Consider the following 24,651-nt stretch of genomic DNA (forward strand, 5'->3'; position numbering starts at 1 on the left):
GCTGTTCCTGCTCATTTGGTTAATCCAAGACAGTTGGTCTCCGTCCGAATTTCATGTTTTGCGTCATCTTCTTTCTCTCCGGTCTCTATGGTTGGTTTTTTGATTTCCTTAACGGCATCTCCAGTCTCAGCTCGCGGGAACCATCCTCTTTCTCCTCTTCTTCTGATTCAGATTTTATGATGTTTACCGCACCTGCAGCTGCTTCTCAGAAAAGGAATTTTGCCTGCTTTTCTGAAGCAGAATCATCTCAAGGCTTTATTCCTTCTTTCCCAAATAAAAGGCTAAAGATTTGCTCTCCCCTTGCAGATTTGGACCCAGTTTCCAATCTCGCTTCTCCAATCAACTTTGCTGATTTTTCACAACCTTGGGTTGTGGCAGGCCCGTTTCTGCCACCAGTAGACCGATGAAGATTTTCTCTTGGAACTGTAGGGGTTTGGGTGGAGCGGACGCCCCTATTGTTCCGTACATAAAGTGGTCCGTTCGCTACTATGATATTTCTTTAGTTTTTCTTCAAGAGACTAAGTGCTCTTTAGCGGATAGTGTTTGTAAAACTAGTTCACTAAACCTGCCTAATAGTTGTGGTACAAATTCAGCGGGTTTAAGTGGTGGTTTGCTTTTGCTTTGGGATGATAGATCAGATGTTGTGCCTCTTGTCGTTGATCATCATTTCATCCCTCGTAAAATTGTAGATCATAATTTGAGCTATGTATGGTATGCTCTTTTTATGTATGGTGAGTCTTGTAGTGAGCTTAAAGCAAGTTTTTGGAAAGAAATGAAGCGACTTTGTTCCGCTTATTCTCCGCTTTGTATGAATGGTGACTTCAACCAAATCGAACAATACTCCGACAAAATTGGAGGCTCGTCCAGCATTACTGGCTGGAACGCCTTCGTTGACTGGAGAATTAATTCGCCTCTCTGTGAACTTCCTTTCTCGGGCCCTCGGTTTACTTGGGCTAATAAAAGAGAGTCCTCAAGCCTTATTTTAGAACGTCTTGATCGTGGATATGCTACACAAGACTGGCTACTCAAGTATCCTGAAGCTCATATTCAGAATCTCTTTATCTTTTTGTCGGACCATGCTCCTATTATACTTGATTTTTCTGCCCGTTTGATGAAACCAAAAAGGCCTTACCGTGTGGATATATGGTGTCTCAATCACTCTGACATTCAAAAACTTGTTCTATCTATTTGGCAAAGCTTCTCTTCTGATCCTGTTACTTCCTCAGTCACCTACAAACTTACTCAAATTCGTACTGGTATTCTCAATTGGGTTATTCAAAATCGACACCAGTTCATGCTTGACTGGAGTTCTTTCTCACAAGATTTATATGCTTCCGCTTCTCACATTCACGACTCAAATTCCGCCTCTCAATACCTGCAAAATCTTTGATATTCTGAGCATGAAGTCCACGTCCAGCATTCTTTCTGGCAACAAAGAGCAAAATCCGATTTCCATTTAAATGACGGTCTTCCTACTTCTTTTTTCTTCAGCAGAGCTAAAGCAAGACAGAAAAAGTTGCGTATTATCTCTTTGAAACATAATGATGGTTCCTGGACTTCGTCTGAATCGGATCTTTCTGATTTAATTATGAACCATTTTCAGAATTTGTTTACTTCTTCTCTGCCTTCAACCTCTTTCTCAGAACTTGAAGACTTGTCCTTTCCCAGTTAGATGTTTTGCAGCAGGATTATCTTTCTCAGCCTTTCACTGCAAGTGATGTTAAAAAGGCCTTCTTTGATATGAAACCTAACAAGTCACCGGGACCTGATGGTTTTCCACCCAGATTTTACCAGCTCTTCTGGCACACCGTCAATGTGGACATTACATCGACCGTTCTCGGTTTCCTCAATAACGGTCATCTCCCTCCGGCGTGGAATAATACTCACATTGTTCTTATACCAAAAGTTGTTAATCCCGAATCTATATCCCAGTTCAGACTCATCAGTCTTTGTAATGTCATCTACCGTGCTGCCTCAAAATGCATTGCTCTCAGACTCCGCAAGGTTACTAATAATATTATCGACCAAAATCAAAATGCTTTTCTTCCCGGACGACTCATCAGTGACACCGGCTTTCTTGGGCATGAAATTATTTCTTACATCAACCAAAGGCGAAGTGGTACTCGGTGTTTTGGGGCGATCAAACTTGATATGAACAAAGCTTTTGACAGAGTTTCTTGGCCTTTTCTGTTCCATGTGCTCAAGCTTTTTGGTTTTCCTAAAGCTTTCCGAAAACTTATTAAAGCCAGCGTCAGAACTGTCTCTTTACAAGTGCTTACTAATGGTACTCCTTCAAGACGTCTTTTTCCTCAATGCGGCTTGCGTCAGGGAGACCCCATTTCGCCTTACCTTTTTATTCTCTGTATGGAGATTCTTTCTCTTATGATTATTAAGGCGGAATCAAATCGTTCTATTGAAGGCATCAAGCTTTCCAGGAATAGCCCTGCATTTTCTCATTTACTATATGCTGACGATGCTCTCCTGTGTTTTCGGTTTTCTCCAACTGCCTGTGAGTCTTTACGGGACATCTTAATCTCTTTCAGTGCTTTTTCGGGTCAGATGATTAACCACCAAAAATCTTATATCAAATTCAGCCCAAACACACCTGATGATTTCAGAGACCATGTCACAAACACTCTCAGAGTACCTTCAAAGCAGAATTTTGGTATTTAACTTGGTGTTCCAATTGATATTGGCAGAAGGAAAACTGCAGCTTTTCAGTTTATTTTAGACAAGATTTCTACAAAAATTCTCTCCTGAGGTGCAGCTCATTTCTCACAACCTGCTAAACTTCTGCTTATAAACACTTTTCTCATTGCCTCTTTTGCTCATGTTGCATCCATCCTTCCGATCCCTCTTCAAATTACCACGAAAATAAATTATTTAATCGACCTCTTTTGGTGGAAACAATCTCAAAATAAAAGAGCCCAGCATTGGTTGTCCCCAGATATTCTGCAGCTGCCAAAAACGGAAGGTGGTCTTGGTATCAAAAATGCTCGTATTGTTAGTCAAGCTTTGTTATCAAAGACTTTATGGCGCTGTCATCATCAGCATGCTTCACTTATTTCTACTGTCCTTCGCACGAAATATCAGAAAGACTTTCCTATCCCCGAAAAGGTTTCAAAATACTCTGCTGCGTCTTTTGCTTGGAAAGGTGTGGTTAAAAATACATTCCTTCTTCAGGATGGTTTTGCTTGGAAATTTGGGAATGGGAAATTGATTAACATCAAGAACGATGCTTGGATTCTTGGTACAACGCCTTCTCTTAAGCCCATGTTCAAATCACACTCTATCAGGTTTGCAGACTTACTTTCTGGTCCGACTCAATGGAATAAGCAAAATGTCTTTAAATTTTTCAACACGGTCTCTGCTTGAAAAATTTGTGCTCTTGAGCTTCCTCCTGAACCTATTGATGACTTCGTATATTGGAAATTCACTGAAGACGGAAGGTATTCCACCAGTTCTGGGTACTCATTCCTTTTACACAATTGTTCAACAGCACTTGCCTCGCATCAATCTCCTGCTACAAGGGAATTTAAATGGTCTTTCATATGGAGCCTACCTTGTCAACCAAATATCAAGATTTTTCTTTGGAAAATTGTACACGGGGTATCTTGCCTACTGCAGATGTATTAATCAGAAGAGGTATGGCGGTTTACCCAAATTGCTCTTTCTATCATGAAGAACCTGAATCCATAAACCATCTTTTCCGTGACTGCCAGTTCGTCAAACGAATTTGGTGCCGATCTTCTTGGTATTCGATCGGATGCAAGTTCCCAAATTTCTTTCTCCACCTGGTTTAAAAATTTTTTACGCTACACCACTCGACCCTCTGACGGTAATGCCCTTATACTGCTGCATTTTCCTCTCACTATGTTTGCAATATGGAAGCATCGGAATAATGTGATTTTCAGGAATAGCTGTGTTTGCCCTGACGAGATTATTCTTTAAACTCGCTTTCGTCTTTCCCAAAGAACAATATGATTTCATTTCCACTTCAAATGCTATGACAGCACTACCTACCTCACCGAGGTTATAACCCCTGTTACCTCTATCCCGCAACGCTTTTCTTATTATTTTAGGACGGAGGTGGTTTTCAACAAGAACTTTTCCATTGGATCTTTTAAAGTTTTCTGCAACGATCATGTCACATATGAAGCGTTACAATGCTTTGGATCTTCCCTTCTTCAAATCAATATTCTAGCTCTGAATGAGGCTATGACTTTCGCCTCAGTTTTCAGACTTCAAGACGTACTTTTTCAAATCAAAAGCATCCGACTTCTGCGTCTGATGCAGGATTCCAGCAGCTCCTCTATTCCAGTTGCTTTATCTAGTAGTATTAGTCGTCTCAAGTTTTTTCTTAGCTGTAATGTTACTTGGTATTGTAATGGTATCGTGTAATATAAACTTTTATATATATATAATAGTACACAATTGTCTAAAAAAAGACTATGCAAGCCATGCTTTGCCATAATTTTACATAGGAGACCTTGAGTTGACGAGTTACTTGAAAAATTATAAAACTCATAAAGTCAAAAGCATACAAATTACCACAACTTGTAAAGCTGTTCAAACTTAACCAAATGAGTAAGTCTTGCTTAAAACGGGTCGGATTTTAAGACGGGTAGTTGTGTGAGAGGAAATGGGTAGAGGGGACAAAGGTGGGACCCTCCATGTGCTTCTCCACTCACCCTAAATGGGTATTTTGTGAGAGAATATGGTATCCGTCTTATTAATAAGACGGATACCCTTGGTCTGAAATAAGAATTGGGGTAACCAAATATCGTGTCCAGCGGACATATCCGGCTCGAATCCTATACCATGATCTATTGATATACACCCAAAAAAAAGGAAATAAAGAAAGAGAGACTCGTAGTCTTCCTTAAAACGCTTAGTTCCACTTTGTAAGGTGAAGCTAGTGTGTGATTGAATTGAAATTGAAGATGGATGAAGAATTGCTTGAATTGCAGAAACAATTTGAAATCGCACAAGAAGCGAAATCAAGCATCCGATTATCAGAGAGAAATGTTGTTGAATTAGTTCAGAAACTTCATGATCTTCATATCATTCAATTTGATCTTCTTCATACCGTCTCCGGCAAAGAATTCATCACTCCTGTATTCATTAATTTCTCTCTTCTTATTGATTTATTATTATTCTGCTTGCTTACACCAATTTATGTCGTCGAGGTTTAGGGTTTTACAAATTACTCCTTCCGTCCCAATCATTTGTTTACGTTCAATTAAAATACCTCGCAAAGAATAGAAAAAGGTAAATAAATGATTGAGACGGAGGTAATAATTATATAAGTTAGTGGAGTCTTATGTTGCGTTGTTGCAATAGGAACAATTACGCCTGGAAATTATAGGAGAGGTTAGGAGGCTAGGGCGTGTGTCTTTGATCGATCTTGCGGATAGTACTGGTGTCGATTTGTACCATGTCGAGAAGCAAGCTCAAGTTGCGGTGTCAAATGATCCTGAGCTTATGTTTGTCCAAGGGGAAATTATTTCCAATTCATATTGGGACACGATCGCTGAAGAAATCAATGAGAGGCTTCAAGAATGCAGTCAGATTGCTGTGGCCGACCTTGCTGGGCAGTTGCAAGTCGGTTCTGAGTTGGTTGCTTCCATGTTAGAGTCGAGGCTTGGTACTTTGGTATGATGGCTTTCTGTGTCATTTGCTCCTATTAATAATCTCCTGTGCATCCTTATGTTAGCTTTGTTTCATAATGTGTGCTGTTTTATGTTGGTGTGAGGTGTGTAGATAAAAGGTAGGCTTGAAGGCGGGCAATTGTACACCCCGGCATATGTTGCACGTGTGAATGCAATGGTTCGTGGTGCTGCAAGGGGTATAACAGTTCCTATGAATTTGTCTGCATTATGGAGTTCCTTGCAGCAGCTACTACAGGGAATGGAAGGAGCTACTGGTGTGGCTATGGATAATTCGTTTTTCCAATCGTTGTTTAACGGGTTAGTGAAGGAGGTGGAGATCCTTGGCTCTCTTCGCGCTGGAGTCCACTGGACACCTGCTGTAAGGATCAACATTCCCATTTTTTGTTCATGCTTTTCTCCACTTGTTTTTCCTTTGGAAGTTGCAATTGTATTTTGTTTTGAACTTTTGATTAATGTTGATCAATGATGGTGATGTTTCTTATTTGTTCTGTTGTTTTGTCCTAGGTGTTTGCTTCTGCTCAAAAGGAATTTGTTGATTCCTTTCTTTCACAGGTGATAAGCTTAGCGAAATGATTTTGTTCTGCGTCCACCTTTTCCTTAACAAGATAGATTGAAACCAAACGCATAATAATGGGTCACTGCAACACTCTTGATTGTATAATGCACCTTACTGTAACATTATATACGCCTTTGTGCTTGAAAGTAGCTGTAAGAGTTACTGTCACATGGCGTCCTTAAGGCTATAAACTATGTCATTTTAATGGATTTGAATATGGTGAGTGAAAACATGAGCTTGAAAAACCGTAGTTGCTCAAATCCCTTCGTATCATATCCACTGTCATAATATTTTAAGTCGAACTGTAATAAACACAATTAAACTTTGAGCATTAAGGAAAGAAACTGGTTCACTGATAGCAATTGTTTCTGAGAGTTCATGGGCGTGGAATTAATCTCCTAATGGAGAACAGTATTGAAGACAAATTAATTAAATAGGAACCTCTATTTTTGTACTTGCTGATAATTGATGAATCGATATTGTATAGTAGTTGTACATCTCATGGTGTCTTTCTCTACTGTTGCAGAATTCCTTCATAAGCTATGACTCTCTTCATAAATTAGGAATACCCCAGCCTATACAGTACTTGCAGGTATATAGCAGCCATTTCTGTTTACATGTGCATATATCAATTAATTCAGCCCCTACAGATCTAAATGATTGTGTTCTGACTCCTGAATGTAGTCTAGATATCCTGAAGGTGTTCCATTAATCACCATGTTCATTCATCCCTCAATGATTGAGATGTTGGATGCATCTGTTGATGATGCAATTGAACGTAATAGCTGGTAAGCATCTGTATTTTGCTATATGTTGATCTTAATGGTGCATCCGATTTCTTGAAATATATAGTTTCATCATTCATGGAATGCAATTTTCGCTAGCTTAACCACTTTTAGCGAAGATGATCAGCAGGCTAATCTACAAAGGTTTTTTTTTTTCCTGGGGGGGGGGGGGGGGGGGGGGGGGGGAATTCGTCATCCTTGTAGCCGCTTGGGTTTCCAGTAGGCCAGTATTTTGAAAGCCTTGCCTGGTAACTAGGGAAATGCTATCTCAGTCGTGTGAGTCCGATGACTTTCTACTCTGTTAAGATAAATCTTGATTTCGATAATCTATGTTGGCAGTTTCAGTTTGTAAGGGTATATTTTTTTAAATCAACAGTCCTTTCTACTTAAGGATCATGAGTGGTCTTTCCTCTCTCCACCCATCCCATTTGGTATTAAGAGGCATATTTCTTTGGAAAGTAGCCTCTTTATGGTCTAAATTGTGCCTTCAAATAAGGAAGGAGCCTCTTGTGGCTCTGTAGTCGTAGAATCCATCCTGGGCTTCACTGTCTAAATCTGCTACTGCTAATGTTGAATGTTATTAAGAACGGGTAGAAGATAGATAGCTCTATAGAGTTTAAATCTCTAAGAAATATCTCTATTTTTGATTCTGAATAGGTTTCTTGGAGGGACAGTGGGCTGTTTTTTGTTTCCGACTTCCCGTTAAGTTACAGTTTGATTTGCATGATAATTTCTGCCTTCAGTGACCGGTAACTGTATCTTTAGAATACCCATGAATGTGTATGATATTGCAATTACTGTAGCACTTTACTGCTATAGTCCATGTACCCCAATCGCTTTGTAAAAGTTCCAGCAAAAGAACAGTTTTTTTGGGAACCTGGCTCTAACATTAGAGATTTTGGATTCCTTATTAGTTTAGCTCTTTACTTCTATTGTTTCTGGAGTTGTATCTTGGTTTGGTGTAACACAACAATCGTATTATCTATGGAGTACTTAACTTTTACTTAGGCTTGAGTCCTTGACTATTGAATTGCTACAGGATTGACTCACTCACAATACTACCCACCTTATGTGGTTCGCAAGATGCGTACAAGATTTTGTCCCTGTGCCCATCTGTTCAGTCAGCACTAAAGGTGACAGCTCAGACCATTAAGTTATCTCCCTGGTTTATATTATCTGCTCCTTTATATATGTTTTTCTTATTTTGGCTACAGTCTAATTATAATATTCTAATTTTGATGACAGTCTAATAAAGCACTTATTGTGGGAGAGACCTATGTCCTAAGTGATGGGTTTATCAAGGTATGAGATAAATAGTCCTGAAAGCAAATAGCTGATAGGCAAATTACAGTCGACATGCATAAGTATTTGCTGAAGATATTGGACCATTACTGTCCTATTTTCTTACATGATTAACCCTGATTAGTAATAAATTTTAGATTCATTCTCTAGGATGTCTTCAGTCGATTGGAAAAGGACATGCCATCCCTAGCTGTTGCTTCACTTTCTACTCCCATGCTAGGTGATGGGAAGCAACTAACCAAGGAGAGTAAAGGTGGAAGGGATTCAGCTAGATCATCTGAATTAAATGAGGAGAGCGGAGGTAGAGCAGGCACAGAAAGAGGTTCCAAGAAAAAGAAAGGAAAATCTTCAGGAAATAGTAAAAGTTCGACCATAGAAATTGCTCAAGATAATGAAGAAGTCATTCCCACAAAGTCTAAAAAAAACCAGAGGAAAGGCAAGGACTCCTCAGCGTCACATGTTTCAGAGTCAAAAAGATCAAAAGAGAACAATGTTGACGTTCCTTCAGAAGATTGGATAATTGACAAGATTTTGGCTTTGGTTCCCGAGTTCGAAGAGCAAGGTCAGCAAATCATTTTATGTTCTCTTGACAGCCCTCTCTGCTGTAATTAATCATGCGTAGTTGGGGTTGTATAGGCATCGATGATCGTGAGGCAGTTCTAAAACCTTTGGCAAACCATTTAAGACCTATGCTGCTCACCTCATGCAACGAGAAAAGAAAAGCAATGCTAGCAGAGAATTCGGATAGAATGAAACATGTGCTGGATAATATGCAAAAGAAGCTTGATGAGGTTAGCTTTGTCGTATCCCTTTCTAAAAATGTCAAAAACCATTCGTTCCTAAAATTTGAAAATATTTGCAAACGAGAATTTAGCGGCAGGGCTGATTATTTATTGGGGGTAGCATCTGAGACCTGGCTTGACAACCCTGTCCTTTCCAGTTTGAATTTTTTTTGTCAGTACTAGCTCGAAGTAATGTGCTGGATTTAAATTTATTGCATTTTATTGGGTCTCTTAAGTTCTCGAACTATATTTTCTAAACCTTCTGCTTTTCTTCCAGTCGTACTTGAACATGCAGCTCTATGAGAAAGCATTGGATTTATTTGAAGATGACCAATCCACCTCTGTAAGCTCATTCTGTCATTTGTACAAACAGAACATTTTACATACTGGTTAATTAGTTGTAGGGCCCGAGTAATAGTGCTCAAAACAAGGAGAAAGTGGAGGATATTGGTGGCAAGTGTGTTAGTATAAGGTAGAAATAGGTGGTGATGTGGGAATTATTACTCCCATATAGGATGAGGGGAGTGGGTAACTACTCCACACCTTTATGGGATAACTATTACCCTCTCTTCCTCATTTCTACCTTCATTTTCATTTTATCTTGAGCTTTATTATCCTTGTAACAATTACCCTCATAGGCCTCGTCCCAAGCAAGCCCTTGGTCATCCTGAAGGTTGCCATGAGTAAGTCCTGTTATTGATGATCATTCTCTCTTTTGGTTTGTAGGTTGCATTACATCGACATCTGCTAAGGACGACTGGGACTTCCATTGTGGACTTCCTTTTGATTAACTTGGTATCGCTATCATTTCGTTTCCAGTCTCGTACAGCTTTGTTGTTGATGCTTTAACATCTCTTAGTATGGTAACTATGAATCTATTTAATTTAGGATGTTTACAACAAATTGAGGAACGGGATTACTGTGGAAGAGTCTCAAAGTTCAGAGCCTATCTCTCTCAGTCCTGGGGAAAGAAGTTCTCTTGTAAGTGACTGCAATGGAATTGTTGCTGTATTTGACGAAAATTGCTTTCTTAAGCTTACTAGTTTTTGAAACTTCTGTTTTTATTTTGAAGTTGCTATATTTGACGAGGCTCATGGGTTTTGGTTTTGTTCTAGGCTAAGAATTTGCACGGTTCCCTTTCAGCCAAGGCCTCTGCTCTGGTGGAATCTTTGGATGGGAAGGTAGGTGCTTATTTTTTCCTAGGTTTTATCCCTCTATTAAGCAAGTCCTATGGTGGTGAAAAATTTATGCTTAATACCCGTGCAAAAATGCACGGACATATATAGTATACTAAATGAGTGAACTACCATTCGGACCAACCCAGTTGGCCCGTTTGTCATGTCTACCTTCACAGTTCAGGTCAACTGGGTTCGTCCGAGTCGGTCGGTTCAGGTGCAAAAATTTATGCTTAATACCCGTGCAAAAATGCACGGACATATCATTCACAGTTCACCTCGTATTTTTTTTTGAAGGGAAAAGCCCGAAGGCTTACTGCATTAAAGAAAGATCATAAAGAACAGCACTGTTCACCTCTTATTTTTAGTTCTTCCTCTTTATGCATATAACCATGAGGTCTTTGGAAGTGAAAAATTTATGTGCCTTGAATCTTCTTACATTTATTCTGTTGGAGCTTGTATCCTGCACACTTTTTTTGTGTGTGTGTTTTTCCCCTTTAGACCTGATTTGTTATTGAGAGAAGGGAAAAGATTTGAAGGCATATCTGAAGCTTTAATTTGCTATATAGTTCTTGTCTCAAAGAGTTCATTTAGCATAATGCGATTCCATGAAGTTCTCCTCCAGCGACCTTTTTACCTGGTTATTATACAAGCTTGGAGCTTGAATCCATGTTTGGAATTTTGGATGCATAATTCCTCTCAGCTTTGTTATGCCTTGTACTATGCCTTTGTTTACGGGATTCTAAGTGTATAATTATTGAGTGAGTTGTGCTCTGTCCGAACAATTATATTTTACTCACTTCATTTCATAGTTAATAAGACTCATAATTTTTTTGTCTGGCAGCGGGTTGATACATTTATGACAGCACTATCAGCCGCAGCAGAGGAAAGGTATTTACATATTCCAATTCCTAGTATATCAGTAACCAAGTTTAGATGAGAGGTCTACTAGAGTCCTGCACGCTAAAATTTTAACGTTTTAAACTAACTTTTTGGATCCTGTATTGACTTGTACTCTCTGACATTTGTATCTTGTTTTCTAGTGGACTTTACTTGAGGAAGCTTGATAAGAAACTGGAGAAGGCACTAGTGCATTCATATCGCAAGGTAGAGTTTCCTGTGTTTATCAGTTCTTTTTCCTTCTTTTCTTACATGCACATTGTCAGGCTTTGCTAATTTAGACGATGTTGTGATCACCCTTTCCAGTCCTTAGCTTAAAACAGTACATTCTATAGTCAACCCACCAAATTATCCTTGTTTTACACGCACAAGTAACATATGACTATAGGACAGAATGCACCCAAGAAGTCAATGCACGAGTAGTGTGAATAGAAGTGCAGGGTTTAACGTAGAATTCAATGTTTCCAGTCTTGTATGGTTTTTTTTTCCTATGTTGTAGTTGTTTTAAATTTACACACCAGCAAGATAAGAATTTGTTCCTGTTGGACTGACAGTATGTAGACATCTTTTTTAAATGAAAAAAGGATTTCTTGACATAATGTTTGTTTATGGCTCTAATTTTGATGTTGCTACATGTATCCAGGATCTCACATCTCAGGTATCTTCTGAAACGGATCCTGTGTCATTGCTGCCGAAAGTTGTCTCTTCACTATATATGAAGGTTAGCTAATATTTTGAAGTTCAAATATTATGGAGCATATCTTTTTTCACGTAATGATCCTTTTCTCTGATACTCTGGTTATATCATGTTTTTCCTCTTGGCTCATAGGTCTATAACAAAGCCCTTCAGGCTCCAGGAAGGGCCATGTTTACTGCGGTTTCTCGGTTAAAGGTATTTGTGATTTCACCTTGTTAGCTACTGTTGTTTGACCAAAAACATTATTAAGGGTTACACTTACTCCTTTGAGTTCATGACATATTACTTAGCATGCATGAATGTCAGGGAAATTTTACTAATTGAGTGGAGAAGGCAGTCTATGTCTGATCATTGCTTTGCAGAGTTTGAAACCCACAAATATTCAGAAATCTTTTTATCTTTATAAGTCTGTTGTTTTATTATTATGAAAATAGTTGTAGAATTAGTTTGATGATTTCCGGTTCAAATAAGGTAAGACCATCGAGATTTATTTAGTGACCTAAATTATATTTTCTTAAATAATACGGAGTAGTACATCTATGAAAAAACTCACCAAGCAAGTTGAGAGGAGTAGAGGACAGGGTATGATGCTTGATGATTATTGGCTGAGTAGGGAGCCTACAAATGTACAATATTTTTCTTATATGTACGTCTTTTTTAACATGAACAAAAATTGTTGGACTTGGAAGTTTTAAGTTAACCTAGTGGCCTGGATTGTTGTCTGTGAATTTTTACGTAAGCGCAAGGTTGTTTACTTCATACCCCTTCTTATCCTGTTATAGGTGGGAGTTCCTGAAACAAACGGGTAATGTTGTTGATTTTTACGTGTCAAGCTGTTTACTTATGAAGAAACAATGAAAACACTGAGCACCCTTTTGTTTGAACTTTGAACAACCGTACTATCGAATAGTGGTTCATTTACCAAATCCAAAGTTTTGAATCTTCTTTTCAGGATAAGTTAGACGATTCTGCTTACAAGACCCTAATGGACTACCATTCTGCTACAGTGGCACTTTTATCATTGATGTCATCCCCGTCGAATGATGTGAGTGATCCTTCCCAATTTCACGCTAGGTTTTTCCTTTTTAGTTTCAGTTTTGACTTTTGATTTCTCATTATTTTGGTTTAATACCCTGTGAAGTTTTGATAAATGAAGTTTTATTTTTCTAAATTGCTTGGATAGCATGAGGGAAGTCTGTTGTCTCTCGTGGAACTATTTTTACCTTTAGCTCCCCTCTTAACTTTCTGAATATATCAAAGGTTGATGTCTGTTCCTCTTGGAAGGATACACATACACGGGTTGTCATGTGCTTTTGCTTGTAATTGGTGTTAACTTAGTTGTTAAGTCTATATTGAGTAAAGTCTGAGACTGTTTTATGCCTACAACCGAGACACTAACCCTGATTATTAGATGTAGAATACTGTATGGAATAAGATATACTCCTTCCATTCCACTTTTATTGTCCTCTCTTTCCCCAAAATTTATTCCAAATTAACTGTCCCTTTCTAAATTTAGTATACTAAATGAGTGAACTACCAATATTGCCCCTAATATTTTAATCATCATTCCCTCTATCAAAATGACATTGGCCTCGTTCTTTTTAATTGAAGGGGTAAGGTTGTTATTTTACCATTATTTCTTAAATCTTCCTAAAATAGAAAGTGGGATAATAAAAGTGGAATGGTGGGAGTATGTGTTTTGGTTGTATGCATACAACCGTCTTATATTAGAGCAAGTTTTTGTAATAGGTCTAATAGAATCTTCTTGTATGAGATTCACTTGTATGTTATCTGATTTTGGTTCCAATCAGGAGGAAGGCGGTTCAGGGGACCAAATTTCGTCCAAGAAGGAATTTTTAGAGAGCCTAATGCCAACACTGAAAAGTTTAGTGTTAGGGACTCCATTGCCGCAGGAATAGTCTGGACTCTGTATATCGCCGGTGGTACTCCAATAATAAATATTTGCAAGCGAGGACTTCCTTGAGTCATAGGTGGGGACTTGGGAGCAACCTTTAAGCTTTTTGTGAACTTGTGATAGTTTTATACTTTATAAAAGCTTGGTCGACTTTTGTGGCTTTTTCTTGTAGTTTGTATGTCACGTTGTTCATGAATGCAAAGTTCGCTACTCACTATACTTTCTCAATTGAGACAACATGAAACTAACGCAGAGTAAGGATTCATATTATGGTGATCCTCTACATTGTAATGGCTACAGAGTACAGAGTAAGGATACACTCCGTATTTAATATTGTGTAAATGGTTTAAACTTAAGTTGAAATTTTGTTTACACAGAATTTGGAAGGGAAAGAGGGGTGAGAGTGTGAGACTTGAGAGGCATGGTGGAGAAAACTTGGAGGGGAAGGGAAAGAGCTACAATCACCCACCCAACCACCACCAAACCCAATCCTCCACCCCAAGTCTCCAGTTTTTTAGCGCCACCACTGCTGCCTATTATCCTAGATAACTTTAACCTCACAGCAACAGATATTGGAAATGCAGGAATTGCATCAGTTTCAGGTGCAGTTTTTGCTCGTATCGCTATGGGGACTGCCTGTGACCTGGTTGGTCCACGGCTTGCCTCGGCGTCCTTGGCCCTTCTCACTGCGCCCGCTGTGTACCTTACATCCAGTGCAGATTCAGCTACCGGGTTTCTTTTGGTTCGGTTTTTCACTGGTTTTTCTTTGGCCACGTTTGTTTCGACTCGGTTCTGGATGAGCTCTATGTTTTCGCCTCCTGTAGTAGGTCGCGCCAATGGGGTCGCATTTCTCAGTCTTTCTAGACTTGCAGTTGAGATGCATCTAGCAGAAAACAGAGATTGCAAGGTCCCTCCTTGTCGTGTTTTACTTGATGAATGTATCAATTTCGAGTTATGAGTTGAGACTGAACTAGTTAATGCTATTTGGACTTTGAAATGCTTACGCGAGGAAACTAGTTTTATTGAATGGCCGAAGATTGTGCAATAATGAGTGTACACAATATTGCCAGAGTTTTATAGGAGACGGTCTTAGACTTGAGACAATTACAAAATAAAGCAATGTAAGACAACTGTGATTAATATGATATGCTAATAATAATCACTCGAACTTTAGCAATTATCATTACTAGTTCTAGGAGTCTGTGAGGCATTGCGAACTGAGGTGGGCCATCATTGGTGCTTGAGTCTATGAAATTTCCCCACATGATCAGACAATCTTTTTGAATAAGTTATGCAGCTTGTTCGCGTGTCACACAAAACAACCTGTTTTTCGTGGGAAAGAATATAAATCAGCTTTTCATTGTATGGGTGTACCCCAATGTCCTTGGCGTCAACGTAACTTGGGAGAGGAGAGTTAGGGTGGGACTTGGGGTGGAGGATTGTGTTTGGTGGTGGTTGGGTGGGTGATTGTAGCTCTTAAATTGCCGGAATATAAAAATAGTGTGAATTTGGACATAATCTCAAACGTTCGGGGTTAAATTGCACATATGGAAACATTTGGAGGCAATTTGCACATAGCCTCAAACGTTTGGGGACAATTTGCTATTTTCTAAGAAAAACTTGCAAGAAACAGTCTCTTACTGAAGTTACGTATTACTCCAGTTGATATGATTTTTATAACCCCTTTATCATTGGTGATGGTTCAAATCGACTTTTTTATTTGGCACATTTTTTCATAATAAGCGTAATTTTTAATATAAATCGTGATCATTTTTATCGGTAAACCATTTCACATTGCATGTAATATGATTTTTATAACCCCTTTATCATTAATATCATTAATGGTGGTTCAAATCGACTTTTTTATTTGGCACATTTTTCCACAATAAGCGTATTTTCTAATATAAACCGTGATCATTTTTATCGGTAAGCTATTTCACATTACACGTAATACGATTTTTATAACTCCTTTATCATTGATGGTGGTTCAAATCGACTTTTTTATTTGGCACATTTTTTCATAATAAGCGTATTTTTTAATATAAATCGTGACCATTTTTATCGGTAAACTATTTGACATTACACGTAACTATTTTACTATACTTGAGATACCCTTTTATTTCAAAACTAATATGGATCTTGCGCATGCATGCGCGGTATTTATAGATCTTTTAGTTTATAAATAATGTATTATTTATAGATTTGAAATTGACATATTATTAATTTTTCATATTTCAATATGAGTATAAAAAATTGAAATGGAAAACTAATAAAAAGAATTGAGCAAAGCCATAAAATGTGTATTTTAATGAAATTTTTTACCAATAAACTAATGGTGCTAATTTATAAATTTTCTCAAATAATTTTAAAGGTTTTTTTTTGTCAGAAAATTAATAATGTCAGTTCATAATTTTTTTAATACGAATTAAGTACGTGGTATTTTTTTTTTATACCAAACTAATAATATCAATTTATCGGGTTTTCGAATTTTTAGATTTATACCAATTTTATTTTATTTTAATTAAAAGATTATAATTTAGTTAAAAAAAAAAAAGATAATAATGGTATATCTTAATTAAAAGATATCATTTATTAAAAATTAAAAATAGAGTCTTATTGTTTCTTTATTTAGCTAGATTTCATTTGGAGGAAAAACTATTGAAAAGTTATTCTCTTAGTAGTAGGGGATTATAAAATGATAATTCAACTTAGTGCGAAATCGTCTCCCTACGGCCGCAGCCGCGAATCTGTAGATCCAATCAAAGTTTATTATGAATCCTGAGCCCAATTGCCGCCAAATTCCGAGTTTACGGTTTACCCACCGAAATTAATACTCCAGTTGCAGTTCTTCATCTTCATCTTCTCCCTAAAGAAGTTCCTTCTCAAACCCTAATCCTCTCAGATTTAAATCGTAATAATTACAAAATCAGTTGCCAAACAAGAAGATGGTTTGGTTTGATAATACTCTCTTCGTCGTTGATTGTGCTCAATGTTGTGCGCTTAATTCCATTGATTTAAATTCCTACAAACAAGCTATAATTTAAGGTAAATTTCATCTTACGACTAATAATTCTTCTTGAATTCATTGTTGGTTTGGTTTGATAAAAACCAGGAATAAGATTTATATTATTGTTTTCTGGCATTACAGGAAATTATGGCAGAGGATCAAACTTGCATCGTCCAATTGTTGCTGTCTAATTGCCCGACCTACGGAACTCGCAATTCGATTACCATTTTTCACATCAGCAGTCAGTCAGTTTAAACGGTAGCTGCTTCTCGTCATATATCTTTGCTGACTGTTTTAGTTACATGCCTAATTGTGAACTGTGTAGTTCCACCAAATGACTATGTTATGTTACTTCTGACTATCATTGCTTGTTGGACCGTGTGAATCCATTTTATCCGACATAGTACTCCCTACGTTCCAATCATTTGTTTACCTTTGATTAAAATACCCCTCACAAAGACTAAAAATGGTAAACAAATGATCGAGACAAAGGGAGTAGTAACTTCTGAATAGAATTGTGCACTCAAAATGGTACTGTGAAATGCCTGCATTGCTATTTACATGATTTCTTCATGCACACTGTTTCGAAGCAATTGACCATTACAATCAAGTTATAGGAATAACTTCAACCACTAGCTTTTATATACACATGATTCATGCCAAAAGAACTTCACAAATTCTCATTTGTAACGGAGAAATATGAGTTGCGACGACCATTTTATGGTAAAATGTCACCATCATCTGATAAATAATAATTTATGGATGGTTACTTTTAATCATAAAATGGTCACATTTCCTCCATCACAATTTGTGACCCGTCACAAGAGAAACCAACTGAATGAACTTTTAGTAATTATTTGATTTTGCTAGTTCACACTTCACTCTTTGCGGTTTCCTCCTTCCCTAGATATTCTTAATTGCTATGACAAATTATGGAACTATATTGGATGAGATGGAGTCTAGGAGAAGAATCCAATCCTCTTCGTTCACATCACGTGCCATTTGAGTCCATTTTATATCTGTAGAGTAGTCTGACTTTTCGAGTTCATTGTTCCTTGCAAATCGGCCTCTAACTCTTGGCCTGCTATCAGCTAATGTCTTCCTACAAGTATACTGATCCCCAATCACAGTACAGTATTGTGTTAATTTTTTATTCAGTAAGTTACTTGAATGATATAACAGATATAATCTTTTTATCAAGTTGCAAAATTACCTCGTAAGTATAGACTGACCTGAATTTTTTTGCTGAAGTTCCTTTGGCTTCTCTTGCTGCGATACCTTTCAATCCTTTGCTTTTTCTCGGTAGGACTATATCGACATGGCTTCGTCATACCTTCAATAATAATGCTCGTGGTTTCGTTTGCCAGGGGACTTGCGTCATGGTGGTAATGCTGATGTGGCATCTTAACTCCCTGTCAAGATAAGATCAACAGTGTCGTCAGTATGAAGGTACATCATTTAATAGAGTTCACGTTTGAGTTTCTTTTATACATTGTTCCCCCTTGAGTCAGAATATAATAGTTACATTCCCTCCCCACTAGGTGTATCTTCAGAATGGAGTTTGTTACGGAAGTAGTTAAGTAGAGATTGAGAAATTTTTTTCTTGATTTTACCAAGTATAGAAATTTCCAATTATGTTGGAAATGACCCGAAAACTGGCGACAATATTAATGAGATGGAGGGACTATCCGACCGTTGGAAGAGTTACCTGATCTAGATCAAATGTACTAGACACTCGTCTCATGGATCCCAAATTCAGGTTTGAAATGCTTATATGAGGATCTGAAACAGGTGTGTAGATCTCTTTTTTGTGGAGGGAGTAACTACTTAGGCTTCTCTTAAACAACGTCCTAGTGGAATTAAGTGGATGACTACTGGTACAGCTTAAAGGCGAACTTGGTGAACCTATATAACTACCACCAGTACTAGTACTACCGTTACCATTCTCAGCCATTCCAGTCTCGTCAACAGAGTCAAATTCACATGCAAGAGACTCCCTGAATAGTTGTGATAAATTGGAAGATTCAAACTGGCCAAACGAACCAGATGAATGCTCGTATAAATTGTACATGGCTCTTTAAGGCGTTGTGGTTATGGAAAGTAAATAAATGAAATCAATTGGGAATGAAGTGAGAATAGACTTTGATGCTCTCTTTGCTAACTTATATAAATGAGAAGGTAATTAGGAGTTTTGTTGAACAGAGGGCTGAATAGTTGACTCATTTCCTACGATGTCTCTGTCTATATAGGGCTCTACCATTGCTCTCCTATTTTTTCCCACCCCACAAAGAAAAGGTTAGTAGCCTTTCTTTTTCTTTGCATCAGATGCAGCATTGTCTCAATCCATGTGATTGAACATTGAAGTGACTTTAATATTCTCTAATCGCACTATGGTACACGGTCTGTATGGAGGGCATACGGTATGTGAGGTTAGGGTTTTATACAAAAAAAGTAAATGAAATGTTGATTAATTAATTAATACTTTAGTAGTAGTAGTAGTAGTAGTAGTAGTAGTAGTAGTAGTAGTAGTAGTAGAGCTTGTTATTGATACTAGTGTCACCTGTAATATAGGAAAATAAAATCCCATGTATGGATGATTGATATCTGAATGTATCACTATAAATTTCCTCTGTTTTTGAACTCCCATTAACTCGTGAAAACTACCCTCAGTACAAGTTGAGCCCTTAGAAAATAAAGATTGCTCAAAAGAAGGGAAGAGTAAATTTTATGAGAGTAAAAGACGAAGTCCACTTATTCAGAGGTCTTAAGTCTGGAACTTTGAGAATGGAGTCGTGATATTACTTATGAGGGGATAGCTTTACTGCTTTTGTGATACTAGAAACTTTAGTTTAAGCAAATAGGATACTGAAAAGAATTGCTATATCAACGATTTCATGGGCAGAAGTCAGAACAGTGAGTTATTCGGTAAAACAATAAACTTGCTACGGGAAGTAACTAGGACCTCGTTGTATTACTGCAGTAGTAATCCTCCCGTCTCCCATGCCACTTTTTGAGGGATAGAATGGCACCTTGTGGGATATGTATATGAGACTACATGAGGTAATGGTATTGTCATTTTTATTGGAGCTAAAACACTTGATTTAGTATCTAGGCAAAAAAAAAAAAAAATTTGATTTAATATATCATTATTGTTGTAGAGGCTTTTGCATAAGGGAAGGTATTTTATCGAGGTGATCACTAGGAGTTCCGAAATTAATCATTAAAGAGATTGTTTGTATGTTATCGGCATTATTCATGATGCTTTGCAGATGGCTTGGGATATATATCGAGTTTGGTGGAGACATAAAACTAGACTTCCGATATTTCAAGGTAGTAGTAGTCGAGTCATGAGTGAGCACTGTCTCTGTTAGGCTAATGAAATCTCTGTCAAATTTTGGATATTCCTATTACATTTACAACTATATATTTACTGGTTGTCTCCCTATTGTTTGAAGGCCGTGAAAGAAGCCTCAAAAGGCCCCAACCTCTCTTCTACTAAATTGCGCATTGCATTAAAAAAAAGTCATATTACACAAACCAAAGTAATTGTAGCCTTGTAGGTAGGATGAAGTGATGAACGATGAGACCCTGTATCTTAAACTCAAACTCCCTCAATTTAGAGGTTTCAAAGAATTGTAATGTAAAATCTTTAATTAATGAAATGTTCGCCTCCTTATATTCAGGATTGGCAATTTGAATTTTGTATGGCTTTAAACCAACTGAAGATACGCATGAATGAATTTCTTCAGTTTGGAGAACTTTGAGCAGAACTTGGCCTAGTTGTTAATGGGTTGAATGATGCTATAAACGTGCGGCGCCTCAAGGAAAATATGAATTTTTTTTATAAATTTGTCTAATTAGCGTGCCTTTTTTTTTTTTTTTTTTTTTTTTTTGGGTACAAGAGAGGGATAGGCATCCTGAAAAGCGAAGCTAACTAGAAATTGAAACTTCAGTAGCATTCTCGCGGAGGATGGCGCATAGCTCAGGCCGAGGAGAGTCGAGATGGATAGATCGAATATGTTCCGAAAATCAGCTTGCTAAGTGAAATGAAGACTAACATGCATGAGAATAAGGAGAGTATGTATGCCCTTTTAGTAGAAAGGGATAGTGGGGAAGCTATATGGCATCTTAGAAAGTGGGTCACTGGGTCCATCAATTTGATCACTATCACTGTAAGATTGAAAACGGGCACCTAAACCTTAAAGTATATAGTGCTGACTGCTGAACAGTGGAAAATGGAAATGATTTGCTACTTGGACTTGTAGCACAATAGAGTATACGTACATGAGAGTAGTCACTAGTCAGTAGAGCTTACTAACCTGAGACGACTCTTAACTTGAGACGGACTTGACATAAGATTAGCGTTTTAGCTAAAAAATTCGCGAACTATTGTTGCAAATGGTTGATATAGGTGACACGAAATAATTTGGGTTAGATTCGAGTTGAAAAATGAAGATGCAAGAGTATATAGTTTTCTGTGTGTGTGTGTTGACAGAAACTACAGAATTTACTTGGACAACGTTCCATCAGTTGGTTGGGCAATTGCTGGTTGAGCACCAATTGAAAACCAACAAACCCTTGCATGCATCTTCGGCCAATAAGCATGTCCATATACAAAATTTACTTTGCCACCAAATGAATTGTATTGCCTTCCCTTGTGTTGTCACTTTCACTAAAATTTCCTCCTAATTGTCATTCAAACAATTTGATTTGGTTTGTCCACTTAGTCATGACATTCTATAGTTGATACAATGATGTTTCTAAGAATTCTTATGTTATTTCTTGTCAATGATTTTCATAGCGGTTAGATCTGAAAATGATTTGAGAACATTGTGGATTCGTAATTCAACGTACCTTTTATTACAAGCGAAGAAGTTAGTATTTAGATCCTACAATAATAACAATTTGTCTTGTGTAGGGTGGTTTTACATAAGGATATTGTAAAACGGATCCAAAATAGAAAGGGGACAAAAGTAACATTGTCTAACATGTACAATCCTCATAATAAACTGCTTACAATTTTCATATTAACCACTTACTGAAGATATCTTTCATTTATTTCCCAAAACAATATTATAGTAATTTATAATGTAGATTGGTAGAAGAGTTACCGAAGTTCATAGTCATGAGGCTAATTATTAGTTAAATGTTAGGCTTTGAGATGTTAAGCATCACATTTGGGTGTGATTCTATTTTTGCTATAGCTATTTTTACTGTGAAAAGCATTGTTCATCCCTAGTTACATGGAATAGACATGTGCAAATTTTTTCACCCCTGTAACATGGTTACTGAATACTTCCCCTGTTCCCCACCTCTGACACACAGCTTTAGGTAGTGTCAACAATGGAAATGAAGTAGTAGAAGCACAACTCGACACTCTACTGTAGCCTCCACCGTATCCCTACGATTGTAGGAATGTCCTAAGTTGAATTATGGGGTATCTATGCAACCTTAACAGCCACATAGCCATGGTGCGCAGTGGGACTGCACACTTTCTACTCTTCTAGAACTATCTTCTCTGGTGATGTAAATGCAGTCAAGTATAGTTATGGATGTGGCCTGATTGTGGCCCGCAAGTCCAATATTTCCCCCCACCCCACAGTATTTTGTGTGATTCTACGTCTAAATCAAGACCGGCTCAGTGACTCAAAATTAATGAAATGACTAATATTGCAGATTGCAGTAGTGAAGATTGCGGTTTGCGGAATGCAGATTGCAGATTACATTAAAGGTCACTCTCTTCATTCTTCACTGACTTCCTTCGATAGACATTGGACATACATCTTTGTTTTTTTAGCTATTCATAATGAGTGACGCAACACATTTTATGAACAATGTCAATACTACATGAAACATGCAGTCGGCTTACGATTAATTTATCATTCCCTTCCCAAATCTTTAGTGAGTTAGAGCTTGTTATTCCCATCCCAAGCAATAGGTTTTGCAAAGTCAGCGTCATAGCCAGTTTTTCATTTATTTTTTTTGATGGAGGCTGACGCACTCTCTCAAAATCAAAATATACGTGCATTATACATAGAGTTTTTCTAATTATCTTTGTCCACTGTCGCAGTCGCTATCGCTGTCACTTTCTAGTTTTCTTTTAGTCTTGGACGTAACACACTCCTGAAAAAAAGAAAAAGAAAAAAGAAAGATGCTTAGTCAAACCGTTGAAAGCATAGGATGAGATTAAGAAGTAAACTTTCTGATACTTTTGGCGACATGGATTGATGATTAATTATTTGGGTTATCTAGGTTGGAAATAATGACTAACTAATAGTATGCATAAATTCTTGTTTAAGACGGTGATATTAATTTTAGTTGTAAAACGGATTCAAATAAGGATCATTTTACTCGTTAAAACGGATGTCACGGTCTTCTTATGCAAAACTAGCTGAATAGTGTGTGCAATAACCAATCACAAATCTCAAAAATGGTGATATATGTAGTTGGGCAGGTTTGAGATGAGGGTCAACGAAGATGGCTATAGGCTGCTGTGTTTTTGCATGTCAACGCCGCACCAAAAGAAAGAAAAAAACTACGTGATTGATTATTTAAATTTGCAGGATTTGCATTTCGATCATTTCGTCCCTTTGACCTTTCTTTGCCTTTTTCATAATCTAACACAAATTGGGCATTTGTCATGTGGTAATTCTATTACACAATTGTCATTTTTTTCTTGTGTTAAATGACGCCAAAATCAGTATAATATGTGGGATATGAGATTTGAACCTGTGACCTATTATTACGATACTTTGATTTTAGCAACTAGGTTAAAACCTCTTTGGTACGACTTACGAGATAGTGGAGTATTTTGTAAGGCTAACCATATATCGCTTTTATTTTCTAGTGGATTACTTAGTGGGTATAAAAATAGGGATTCTAGTTAAATGCTTGATCTCGAATTACCTTATCATTAGACCGTCTCATGGGTGATGACTATCTGTAGTTACATTATGTTTTGGGAATGGTTTTTGTTGAGATAATTCTACTTCTCTAGATGCATGCATGATTAAATTATGCGAATACATTATGTCTAAACACAAATGCATTGGTTAATCAGTTTGAAAAGGTTGATGCATTTTGCATCACAACTGCACAAGTGGTCGTAGTTCAGCCTCCCCCACCCCACCATAGAACAGAAGATAAGCATAAGAAAAGACAAGACTTAATATTAGTGATATAAAGGTTATTAAACTTTCTAATACATAATTACATATACATCCTCTCTTTATTGCACCTTTCTATCACAAATTCTCACTTTAGACGGACACTATCTGTCTAAAGTTGTAAACGGGTTAAATATCACACCACTTTTATAATAAGACAAACAACAAGTGAGATCTCACCACTTTGTCTTATTATGTAAGTGGTAACATTTTTGACCCGTCTACACTTTAGACGGATATACCCGTCCAAAGCGAGACTAATTGCCTTTCTATTCACTCTTCAATTATACCGCCATTTTTGGGATTAGATGTGTGATATATCAACTATTAGTCTATCTATACTACTCCATTACATTACCTACAGTCCTACACTAGTACCTCTTGCTTTGTGAACTTGATTACACGAGATCGTCAGATAAGAAATACCCCCTCCCTAATGGTTGATAGGTTTGGATGAAATCTGATTTGAACTCGACCCATAATTCTTGTTGTTTTCCTTATGACAATTTAGGTCTATCTATTTAAGTTTATTATATTCGTTATCATTTGTTTTATGTGTAGACTTGACAACCGGTTAATTAGGTTGAGTGTGGGTTGGTGTGTGTGTCATTTTCAGGTGTAGTGTTACCAATTTACTGTATTTAGGAATGACAGTCAGTTTGCGACAATAGACATTCAGATCGGCTAGGGTCGG

General features: G+C 37.4%; 3 protein-coding genes and 1 long non-coding RNA gene across 6 annotated transcripts; 3 read left to right on the forward strand and 1 right to left on the reverse strand.

Moving 5' to 3' along the window:
- The first annotated feature begins 403 nt into the window (after window positions 1-403).
- LOC141616912 (uncharacterized) lies at window positions 404-4,401 on the forward strand. Its single transcript, XM_074434077.1, has 4 exons — window positions 404-1,270; window positions 1,669-2,665; window positions 2,768-3,296; window positions 4,083-4,401. The coding sequence occupies exons 1-4, from the start codon at window positions 404-406 to the stop codon at window positions 4,399-4,401; spliced, it is 2,712 nt and encodes a 903-aa protein (XP_074290178.1).
- A 373-nt stretch (window positions 4,402-4,774) lies between these two features.
- On the forward strand, window positions 4,775-14,052 carry LOC141622992 (E3 UFM1-protein ligase 1 homolog). The gene is made up of 20 exons (XM_074439024.1): window positions 4,775-5,117; window positions 5,344-5,655; window positions 5,764-6,030; window positions 6,177-6,224; window positions 6,755-6,820; window positions 6,913-7,016; window positions 8,053-8,146; window positions 8,259-8,315; window positions 8,466-8,877; window positions 8,952-9,106; window positions 9,375-9,440; window positions 9,824-9,892; window positions 9,986-10,078; window positions 10,213-10,278; window positions 11,117-11,163; window positions 11,316-11,379; window positions 11,816-11,893; window positions 12,002-12,064; window positions 12,822-12,914; window positions 13,681-14,052. The coding sequence occupies exons 1-20, from the start codon at window positions 4,944-4,946 to the stop codon at window positions 13,786-13,788; spliced, it is 2,436 nt and encodes an 811-aa protein (XP_074295125.1). The 5' UTR covers window positions 4,775-4,943; the 3' UTR covers window positions 13,789-14,052.
- A 2,528-nt stretch (window positions 14,053-16,580) lies between these two features.
- On the forward strand, window positions 16,581-23,369 carry LOC141622997 (uncharacterized). The gene is made up of 4 exons (XR_012533159.1): window positions 16,581-16,829; window positions 16,933-17,049; window positions 18,159-18,240; window positions 22,468-23,369. It is a non-coding gene; the product is annotated as an uncharacterized LOC141622997 (long non-coding RNA).
- On the reverse strand, window positions 17,417-19,194 carry LOC141622995 (uncharacterized). Of its 3 annotated transcripts, none has more exons than XM_074439028.1 (3): window positions 18,500-19,194; window positions 18,024-18,203; window positions 17,417-17,904 (listed from the first exon to the last, which is right to left on the reverse strand). In XM_074439028.1, exons 1-3 carry the CDS (start codon window positions 18,860-18,862, stop codon window positions 17,722-17,724), a joined length of 726 nt encoding a protein of 241 aa, XP_074295129.1. In that variant the 5' UTR covers window positions 18,863-19,194; the 3' UTR covers window positions 17,417-17,721. The 3 variants fall into 3 exon arrangements, with proteins under 3 accessions (XP_074295129.1, XP_074295131.1, XP_074295130.1); XM_074439030.1 differs by having other exon boundaries at window positions 17,417-17,893; window positions 18,500-18,981; XM_074439029.1 differs by having other exon boundaries at window positions 17,792-17,904; window positions 18,005-18,203; window positions 18,500-18,981.
- Window positions 23,370-24,651: the final 1,282 nt, after the last annotated feature.

This window comes from Silene latifolia, chromosome X, assembly GCF_048544455.1.
Source record: "Silene latifolia isolate original U9 population chromosome X, ASM4854445v1, whole genome shotgun sequence".
Classification (NCBI taxonomy): Eukaryota; Viridiplantae; Streptophyta; class Magnoliopsida; order Caryophyllales; family Caryophyllaceae; genus Silene; species Silene latifolia.

Coding starts and splice junctions, on each gene's coding strand:
- LOC141616912 (XM_074434077.1), top strand. CDS start 404: ATGAAGATTTTCTCTTGGAACTGTAGGGGTTTGGGTGGAGCGGACGCC. Junction 1,271..1,668: donor GTACTGGTATTCTCAATTGG/GTTATTCAAAAT, acceptor GTCCTTTCCCAG/TTAGATGTTTTGCAGCAGGA. Junction 3,297..4,082: donor TTCAAATCACACTCTATCAG/GTTTGCAGACTT, acceptor TTATTATTTTAG/GACGGAGGTGGTTTTCAACA.
- LOC141622992 (XM_074439024.1), top strand. CDS start 4,944: ATGGATGAAGAATTGCTTGAATTGCAGAAACAATTTGAAATCGCACAA. Junction 5,118..5,343: donor GCAAAGAATTCATCACTCCT/GTATTCATTAAT, acceptor TTGTTGCAATAG/GAACAATTACGCCTGGAAAT. Junction 6,225..6,754: donor TTGATTCCTTTCTTTCACAG/GTGATAAGCTTA, acceptor CTACTGTTGCAG/AATTCCTTCATAAGCTATGA.
- LOC141622995 (XM_074439028.1), bottom strand. CDS start 18,862: ATGTACAATTTATACGAGCATTCATCTGGTTCGTTTGGCCAGTTTGAA. Junction 18,204..18,499: donor GTACATTTGATCTAGATCAG/GTAACTCTTCCA, acceptor TTATCTTGACAG/GGAGTTAAGATGCCACATCA. Junction 17,905..18,023: donor ACTTCAGCAAAAAAATTCAG/GTCAGTCTATAC, acceptor ATTGGGGATCAG/TATACTTGTAGGAAGACATT.